This window comes from Amblyomma americanum, chromosome 1, assembly GCF_052857255.1.
Source record: "Amblyomma americanum isolate KBUSLIRL-KWMA chromosome 1, ASM5285725v1, whole genome shotgun sequence".
Classification (NCBI taxonomy): Eukaryota; Metazoa; Arthropoda; class Arachnida; order Ixodida; family Ixodidae; genus Amblyomma; species Amblyomma americanum.
The window spans coordinates 127002685-127012640 of record NC_135497.1 but is presented as its reverse complement, the minus strand read 5'-3'; the positions used below and the strand labels follow the sequence as shown (position 1 = coordinate 127012640).

At 47.0% G+C, this 9956-nt stretch overlaps 1 protein-coding gene across 1 annotated transcript; it reads right to left on the bottom strand.

Annotated features, from left to right (window-relative positions):
* Positions 1 to 3919: 3919 nt before the first annotated feature.
* Positions 3920 to 8807, bottom strand: LOC144113589 (uncharacterized). Its single transcript, XM_077646758.1, has 3 exons — positions 8732 to 8807; positions 8388 to 8560; positions 3920 to 4135 (listed from the first exon to the last, which is right to left on the bottom strand). The coding sequence occupies exons 1-3, from the start codon at positions 8805 to 8807 to the stop codon at positions 3920 to 3922; spliced, it is 465 nt and encodes a 154-aa protein (XP_077502884.1).
* Between the last annotated feature and the right edge of the window lie 1149 nt (positions 8808 to 9956).

Here is a 9956-nt window from a genome sequence, read left to right as displayed (position 1 = left end):
TGGAGACCCCTTACTACTCACCGCCCCTGGCACGCAGGCCTGGAGGGCGGGGGCCGGAGCCTCCGTGACTAAAGGCTAACAAATAGATTTTGTCTCTTCGCGGCATTAGCCGCCAGGCGGATTGGCTTGTTTCTGCCGAGCGGGTTCTTCGCTGTGCAGCAGGGCTTCCCAGCTTTCTCTGCTATCAATATCTTCGTCGACTCCGGTGTAGACAGCGCATTCCCATATTCTCTGCTTCTGGGTAACTGTGGAACTGCCGGACTGTCTGAATTTAGACGAGTGCGGGCAAACCTATTCCGAAATTGTTGAGAACTACAGACTAAGCAGAAAACTGGTGCCACCGCCTGTGATAAGAAGCTAAGCAAGCCGGAAATTTCGGAGCTCGCAGTGCTGCTCATCAAAACTAGTATGCTGCGAGATATAGTTGCTGCTGCTGTGTATCGAGATAACGAGCAGAATTACTTGTGGCAGATATATGCATACCGCTGTTCGACCACTTTGCCGTTCTGACTCAAGGACAAATTTGTATGAATTCTGACATCATTGTCGATCGTCAGCCATGACCAAGCACTCATGAATGCGAATGTTTTCTTTTCTCAAGTATACTAGGCTTATATAATCGGTTTTTTGTTCAGTTAGGTGCAGCTGCATGTGCTGCGCGCTGATGAAAGATTAAGAGAATTGCTTATACTGCCATGAGGTGCAAGCAATCAGGAAAAAGCAAAAAGGCACACAGTGCGTAACGACCTCAAAAAAGTTCAAGACTGTGTGCCTTAAAGACAGTGCTGGAAGTGGCCTTAGCTCAGCGTGGATGTGAACCAGCTGGAAAAGGCAAAGAGTTGCAAACAGGTAAGGAAGTAATATAACGAAAAGAGAAATATTTCATCACATATTTTGTGCAGGCAGTTTCGGCATGCTGCGTACCACCAGATTGTTTGGTTAACGTGGAAGAGGCTGGGGGAGAACAACCGACAGATTCTACCAAGCTGTGTGCTGAGCGCTGTTCGAAAAGAGTACCATACCAAAACTGGTTTATATGCAGGCTTCTTACACGGAACGCTGGAACGAGAGAAAGCAAACGGCACTGGCAGAAGGTTGCTTTGATCTGTCGTTAGCCAAAGCGCGGGCCGCAGCGGAGCAAGCGCAGCCGGACAGCCGGCCGACTCTCCGTGAATGGCGTCACTCCCGCCAGTTCTCCGTCTCTGCCGTCCCCCCACCCGGCGCTTCCGGAAGCGACGAGGGCGTGCCGGCGGCGGGTTTTTAAGAAGCGATTGCAGCTCTGTTTGCGGACAGAATTGGGAAAAAAAATTACACACATGATTTTCAAGGTCCTTTCTTTCCAACTACAGCGTTTCATGCGATTTGAAAACCGTTTCAGCTTCCCTTTAATGTTCGGGCTCGGCCTCAGTTCCAGTTCTTTCATCCGTTTTCTCTCGACATGCGGCCCTGGGAAGAACGACTGTCTCCCTCAACTGCCTACGAGAGTAAAACAGTAAACCAGTGAGTTGAGCTAGTTGGTTAATGGTCATGACTGCAAGAACGCTTATAGGAACGGAGCTCTTGCCTTTGGTAACCCAGTTTCAGCCCCTAAGTTAAGCACCAGCCCTTATGGCAACCGCAGACTTCCCCACGTCCTCCCCAAAGCTGGCTACAGAATTACGTCACAGTGACAAGGACATAGAGCTGGAGTGGAAAAGGAAGGGCTTTGTTTGGAGCAACAGCTCCTTTCTCTTAGCTGCAACTTTCAGATCAACAAGGTTTCATTTTGGCCCTGAGCCAGGCTTCACAAGCCTGACGTCATACCACGTGACTGGCCACAGCTGGAGTCGAGCTCCGCCACGCCAGACGCGCCGCTCGACGCTGCGCCAAGCCTCCGCTATACCACGTGACATGACCACTTGATTGGCCGTATATAGCGGGCGCTTCAGTCGGAGCTGTTCGTTCTTGACTGGGGGGAGTGATGGAGGCCGGTCTTTCGCTTGTCTCATTAGCGATAACTTAGTTAAACCTCAGCCATTTTCTTTCGCTTGTTTTTCGGGGGTGCTAGGAGTCGCGTACGATGACGGGTTAACTAGATATCCAGCACGGAAAGGTGCACCAAACTGATTGATTAAGCAAGTGTTCAGAGCCAGCATAGCGAAGACTGCCATGAAGGTGGAGAGGGGGCACAGGGTACCTGCCAGTGCTCTGTGTACCAATGAGCGTACGTTATACAGACGTGCCTCTAAACGGAAGGAGCGAACTAGTTTACATGGGCACTTTACAGGCGGTGTTGTACCCGGCTTGAAACTAATATCGCGTTGAAGCTCTGTGTGGTTTAAGCCTTTTGTATCTCATTTGCACTTTCTTCTGGAATGGAGCTCCTGGCATGGCAGGTGCAGTTTCAGAAAAGCCGAAGGCAAAAAACGCCCATCGGCTATGCATTGTCAGCACATGTTGAAGAACCGCAGGCACTCGAGTCTATCCAGAGCCCTTCGCCATGGTCTTGTTCAATATCCATGTAGATTTTACTTAGACAAAGTCTGATCGGACCATCCAAATTTAACTGCTGAAAGTCAACTTGTCACCATAGCTGAAGCAAGCCCAAGATCACACTTTTTTATATTTTATCAAGGAGCATGCACTGAGCAGTTTGCACAAGGATTGTACCGCTGATCACAATATTAGCGGAAAAGACTGCCTTCTCCAAGCAAGCCGCAGCTGCCGCGGGTACATCACCCCACACAGTATAGAGTGATAATGATAGTGCAAAAGAGAAGGAAGACAGAAAAATGGAAGTATTATAGTTATTTGGATTGCTAAAAAAGTTATTACAATCAAATACATGCCACAAATAATGGCAGTCACCCCTAAAGCTGCTATTGCAGTACAGAATGCCTGTATATGTCGACAGCTAGAGAATGCTGCATCTGTTTGGGATGTAGTTAGAAAAAGTTTTGGTGTGCGGCCCATTTTATCTGGTCTAACTACAGCATGTCTGTGAGCATATCTGCAGTAAAATTCGCACCTTTGACATTATACTTTGGATAATTCTGATTCCCCTTTGTCACATTATATTTCATCGCTCTATTTCTACATGGAACAAATCTTGTCATCACTGCAGATGTCTTCATGGTTAAGTAATACTCGCAAGGTAGCGCAGCGTTTCGTGCCCGACTGCGTGCTTTTTAGACGCCGCAACGATGGGCCGGCCGATGAAACCGCCAGGGCGTGGGATTAGTCCAAGGGTGTCAATGACCCCCCGCTATCACTTTCATTAAGCATTTGAAGACTTAACTGCTCCAGAATCTATAAAGCACTACGTTTTAAGGCTCCTCTCGTGGATGTGAAAGAATGCCTGGAAAGCTTTTGATTTCCTCGTGGCAGGTTTTTTTTTTCTCAGGGGTCAGTATCATGGTCTGTACATCTTCAAAGCTTGCTTACTTTTGGCAGCTGGTGATGTGCATTGTAGCTTGTAACTTCGAATGACAAGTCTTCCATAATTGTGAAGGGAAAATAGACTATGCGTTCAATTAGGCCCGAACGAACAATCAACATGCGGTACGTTGAAAGAAAAACTAAACTTGACAGCATTCATTAAACAGTCCACCGTTACATGTCATTTTCTTTCGAGTGGATTTCTTTTTCATAATTTATAGCCCAGGTAGGGAGAGCAAAGCAGCACTCAGCAAGACAGCTCTGTAGTATTTTTTTTTCTCATTGCAACGATAACGTAAACAGAGGCTGCCTTCAATTACCACATCTGTGCAGCGCTGTACATTGCATTGCCTAGACTTGGTCTGGGCTCACAAAATGAGTGCTGTGATTCGTTAACGACCGTTCGTCAGTGACCTCCAGGAGGATGACGCAGTGTTCCCTGGAACTCTGTCAGTCTTTGCGTTGCTTTTCGGAAGTTGATTGTCTCACGGACGAGTATCTCTTACTGACTGTAACCATATTCGACGCCACCAAAAAGTACGTGAACGGTCTTGCGAGACGGGTGGAACTTGCCGATGGTCAGATTGCCCTCGTGGCGGCCACGGCCAACATAGAGAGGCTCTCCAGACAAAGTCACGCCCCCTTGAATGGCTCCGCTTGGCACATCACCGCCAGAGCTTGGCAGCCAGGCCAGTGAAGCGCCGTCGGAGACTAGCACCTGCGAAAAAGATTTTGGACGCAGAGTGCATTGACGGTCCTTTCATTTCACTGTGAATTAACTAGAGCTTATTAACAGCACCAAACTTTCTTCCACACCTGCGCCTAAAGTTGTCTATCTTACACCGAACAACCGCCTTGTGAGTGGACCGCGGGTAACAATCCACTGCGTTGTCAGGTGTAGTGCGGTCTCTCGCTCGGTTAGGTATCATCATTAGCCTAACTACATCCACTGCAGAACAAAGGCCTCTCCCATTGATCTCCTAATTAACCTGGTTTCTGTGAGATTTCTTGGTGTTCTTTAGTTGCACCGTTCCTCTGAGTGTTTAGATCCTCAATCATGTTCTGCAACTCTTGTGCCAAGTTAAGGGTGTTTCACCTGAGAGTTTACATAATTTTTAAAAATAGGCTTTTTGAGTTAGAATAATGCTTTTTTCTGCATTGCATTGTCAGCGATGTAGTACATCGGAATAAGACTAAGATGTGCTAAGTAGCAGGCTGGGTAAATGTATTGGATAGTTAACTTTTGAGCTATTACTGTTTGGCTCCTTAATTATTGACAGGCGTGTAGTTCACCTTAAGTGATATCCATATCAGTTTTCAGAATTTTTAAAATGCGATTACCCTTGACGCTGTGGCCGAGCAAATTTTGGCTACATGGCGCAAAAAAAAGTGCGTTTTCGAGATGCTTGTAGGTAAAGCAACCTCTCCGGTGCACGTAACTCATCGAAATAGCCAAAATTTGTTGGGCCACAGTGCCGAGGGTAAACACATTTTCGATATTCTAAAAACTGATATCAGTATTGCTTATGGTGGGCTACACACCTGCCAATAATTAAGGAGTCTAACAGTAATAGTTAAAAAGTCAACTATTCATTATTAGTTAACCAGTCTGCTAGTTAGCACATCTTAGCTGTATTCTGATGTACTAAACCACTGACAACGCTATGCCGAAAAAAGCGTCCTTCTAACTCAAAAAACCTATTTTTAAAATTTGTGTAAAATTTTACAGCACCCTGAATAGCAGGGCGATGGATTAAGCAAATCTGAGGTCACTAAAGGGTCCTCCATTAACTTCCTCCCAACCTCACCCACTTAAAAGCTCTTGTAAACAAGCGGTAAATGCCAGCAGAGAGATCCACTTCCCCGATAGGTATTTTATCACTCTCCCTCAGGAGGACTATGGTCGCTGTGTAGTGTCTGATATTTTCTAACACCTTTGCATATGACTTTTCCATACCGTGGTTACGCAGTGCCTGCATTAATGGTGTTTCGAAATGCAGTTCAGTACGTCCGCTGGCCATTTATTGCCCGGAGTCAAGGATTCACGACATACTATTTCCACCCCCTGTACTCATTACTGCACAGTGCTTGCATACAAGCCTTGATGTCAACGTGCTGGCAGTAGCCAGTGCTTCTGGATCAAAACATTTCCCGTCACTTTGAGGAAACTTTATCGAGAGAAAGGGGCATGATTGTGCAACTTTCAGCTAGCGTCCAAAATTTCCTTGTAGCTCATTTTCTGACAGCTTTTGTGGGACTAGTTGCATGACATCTGTCGGACAAAAACATGTACTGTCGCTGGGCCCTAGAATTCGTGCGAGACCTTCGATTTGGTTGTTCACAGAACTTGGACTAGCTGCAAAAAATTAAATCAAATGCTAATAGTTCCTAATGGCGACCAACAGATTTCTCAAATTATAGCGGGCTAAAAATTCTGATATTGGGTTTTGAATGTTCGGTTTGGTTTATAGGGGTTTAACGTCCCTAAGCGACTCAGGCTATGAGGGACGCCGTAGTGAAATTTCGACCACCTGGGCTTCTTTAACGTGCACTGACATCGCACAGTGCACGGGCCTCTAGAATTTCGCTTCCATCGAAGTTTGACCGCCGCGGCCGGGATCGAACCTGCGTCTTTTGGGTCAGCAGCCGAGCGCCGTAACCACTCAGCCACCGCGGCGGCTGGTTTGGAATGTGAATAGATAAGCTGGTATAATGTAGAGAACATTTTTAAAAATTTTATTCCTGCGTAACTTGGTCGTTCAAATAGTTAATATGCGTGGTGGAAGAAAACCATTCTCGGAGCTGCAGGGACTAAATATTACTCTTTTTGGGCTTCAGGGGCAGTGTATATCTCCAAGCACACGACCACTGATGCTATATGTCGTGGTACCGCATATATCCCGTATACCTCTAACAGTAAGAGAGGCTTCTAAGCAAGGGCCGTGCCTCGTCCATAGAGTAGAAAAGGAAATGAAAAATGCAAAGGACTATAGAACTTACTAGAAGTGATATGAAATGAATTGGATAACTTTGTGCAGCTACGCACACTCCCTCACTACAAATGCGCAAAGAAGTGGACACCGTGGAAAGGATAACGCAATCAAAATATGTCGCTTTATATTTGCATGCCGCGTGAAGGGCTTCGCAGATCTTGTATGAAGATATAGTTGTAGGCCACTTAGTAAGACATAACGAAGAAAAACCGCATAAGACTCGGGACGGATGCAGGCGACAACAGGGTGTTTCATAGGGGGCAAATCATACTGCACTCAATCCGCGAAGCCGTAATTTTTAAATGCGGGAGCATTATACTTCATCGTGCGATTTCGCGTCCCGCGTCGTTAACAGAAGTATCTGATCACTTGTGATAGGTGGCGTGACCTTGTGACGTCATTACAACGTGCCCAGGATGGCAGGTGGCAATTAAATTAATTCAATCGAATTCCATTCGATTGCTACCTGCCCACCGCGGCGCCGCGCATCGTAAGGTTTCATGCCCTGCGTTAGTCACACAATTCGTTGAATGGTTGAGAGGGCAATGACGTTGCAAGGCCATGTGATCACTGCGCGAAGTCAGAATCGAAAAACGAGGCAGCGCTCAACCGGGAAAGGGCGAGACAAGCAGGTTGCAACAGGCTCTCATCGGAATCACTTGGTGCATGATTATGTGTGTGCAAATAAAGATACGATCACAGTGACAACATTGTGCATCTGGGTACAGGCACAGGCGCGCACATGTCTTACACCTAGATCTCACTGCCGAAAATTGGGGGGGGGGGGGACATGTCAAGCAATTTGGGGCAAAAATTTTTAAAATTGGAAAATTGCAAGACACTTTTACGCTAATATTGAAGGTAGTAGTCCATTCTTTTGATATGTAGCGAAATCTTTTTTTATTAGAGTTTCCATCGTTCGCTTCGTGAGGTCTCGTATCACCCTGAGATCACAGCGCCATCTGTGGCTGCAACTAGAAAACAGCGCATCTCGCATTGAGACTTGTAGTGCCATTTACAATAGCATCGTATAAAAACAACCACCTGCCACGTGCCAATGATGACGTCGCGGTCAAATAAGGTGGAGTACGACGTCAGGGGACGAAATGGCGGCATAGTTTCGGTTTCTCGAATCTGAGATGGCGGCCATTAAAATTGGTTGTGCCCTCTCATCCCGTTCTCTCTCCCCTTACCAAAAAAATATCCTAAAACGCGTAGGAAAACTCCCGTTACGGGACCGCTGTACATGTCTGCATTCGTTGTGCTGTATATACTCCGACAACGGGCACCCATTCGGGGACAGTTGTGTACAGAGTTTGGTAGGCAAATAAAACCCATAGGTCGTGGTATAGAACTAAAACCACAATTAAATATTAGGTAAACATTGTATACATGCAATTACTAATGTAAGCGTTACCATATTGCACCGCAAGCCGAATTGTAGGCCCACCTTGACCCCCCCCCCCCCCACAAACGAAACAAATTCCGTTTGGGATGTATCATGAGGGGGTGCAGCTCGACAATGGGTAGACGTGCATCGTAATTTCTCTGATAGATGGCGCTAGGCGGCGAGCGTTCCTGGGGTGCCGCGCTCATTGAGGCACCCTAATCGTTCCGCTAGGCGGCATGCGCGCGTAGCCGAGAATGGTAGCAATCCAACCCGTTTCAAAAGGTATTGCATTCCGTTTCTCGAGACGAGCGGCGCATTCTTCGCTTTCTTCATCTAGTAAACCAAGCAGCTAACGCTCGTTACTTCAACATCTTCCAGACGCGGCGGCCCTTGTGTGTGTGTGTGTGTGTGTGTGTGTGTGTGTGTGTGTGTGTGTGTGTGTGTGTGTGTGTGTGTGTGTGTGTGTGTGTGTGTGTGTGTGTGTGTGCGTGTGCGTGTGCGTGTGTGTGTGTGTGTGTGTGTGTGTGTGTGTGTGTGTGTGTGTGTGTGTGTGTGTGTGTGTGTGTGTGTGTGTGTGTGTACGGCACGTAGCAGAAGCCCCGAGATGGCACCACCTTGTCGGGTATCACGTCACCTTCGTGCACGGCGCGCGCCATGAATATGGCGCTTCCACCCTTGTCCTCGCCACTGGGCACAACGTTGGGTGGTATGCGCTCTCCGTGACACAGCACCCAGTGGCATGGTGGCCTGTAATGGCTCACTGCGAGGAAATTTCGGCTATTTACGAGAACTTTGCTCACATTCCGAGCACACTTAGGAAAGTTAGATACTACGGGACAGGTTCCTATCACGCTTTAGTAGAAGCTACAAGCTAGAGCCTCCAGATTGTAGACCTGTACGATTGAACTGTGAGCCCGTTAAGACAGCGCACCTCTGTAAGCCGAAGGCTCGCGTTCGTAGCTGCGACCGCAGAGCCACAGGAAGTTGTCCCTTGATCGAGAGCGCATTACCGGCGCTCCAAGAGTCGTGTGCAAGAACCGAGTCGTTTGGCGAGTTCCTGCCTCTGCACCCTAATTTTCATTGGACTGAATGCAATAACTTCTGGGCATAACAGATTTTACACATGTTGAAAATCCACTGGGTCTATCAATGCAACTGCTTTTCCTGTACGGCTAGCGCTTAGGCATCGCTGGTGCAGATTTGCAACTCACCTGTCTACTATAGAGGTAGTTCAGAAATGCAGGTCATACATCCGTAGTTGGCCATTGTGCTTCAGCCGTGTTAATGTGGACTTCTATCGAAGAATGATTTCTCTCGCTGAAGGCTTCTATAAATAGGGCTGTTGGGTGAAAGCCAGTGACATGCGGCAATGAAATGGTTTATGGTTTATGGGAGTTTAACGTCCCAAAGCGACTCAGGCTATGAGAGACGCCGTAGTGAAGGGCTCCGGGAATTTCGAACACCTGGGGTTCTTTAACGTGCACTTCCATCGCACAGTACACGGGCCTGTAGAATTTCGCCTCCATCGAAATTCCACCGCCACGGCCGAGATCGAACCCGCGTCTTTCGGGCCAGCAGCGGAAAAGTTGTTGCTGTTCTTCTCCCGACGTCTATTGGCAAAGTGTCAATTACACGCTTCATATTTTTTTATCGGCATGAAATTTTATTTCCTCTCTTCATTTGGAAAGCCGAGTACAATCTTTTTATTTGATGGCGGTACTCAAAACATATAGTATACCTTTTCTGGTGGCTTCTTTGGCGTTCCTATTCCCCATATGAGAGTATAGACCGTTGCTAGGTGAGGAATTATAAAAACATAAAGCTACGCAGGGGACAGGACACAGAAGAGAAGGACAGGACTGCGGTCGTCCGGACCACTTTTGTGTAGTTTTAGGTTTTTATAACCATGTCATACCAACTAGCCCCTCATTGCTCACTCCTAGATGAGAAATTTGCATTGTCATTGCTCAATAGCGAGAGCACAGGATACAGGTAATCTACGCAGCTGCCGATCTCAAGCCTACATTCGCCGCATGCCAATATAAATCTCGTATTGTATGTCTGACCTTCGTACAAATCTAATATTTCACATTATGTAGGATCCTTCAGAATGTAGTTCTTCATTTAATACATCTTATTGCGTCCTGACAGTACGT

Bases quoted from the DNA above. Each gene is read 5' to 3' on its own strand.
- LOC144113589 (XM_077646758.1), bottom strand. From the start codon at position 8,807: ATGCGCTCTCGATCAAGGGACAACTTCCTGTGGCTCTGCGGTCGCAGC. The intron at 8,561-8,731 runs GTGCGCTGTCTT...ATTTCCTCGCAG, and splicing joins CGAGCCTTCGGCTTACAGAG to TGAGCCATTACAGGCCACCA. The intron at 4,136-8,387 runs GTGCCGTACACA...TCTTTTTCGCAG, and splicing joins CATCTCGGGGCTTCTGCTAC to GTGCTAGTCTCCGACGGCGC.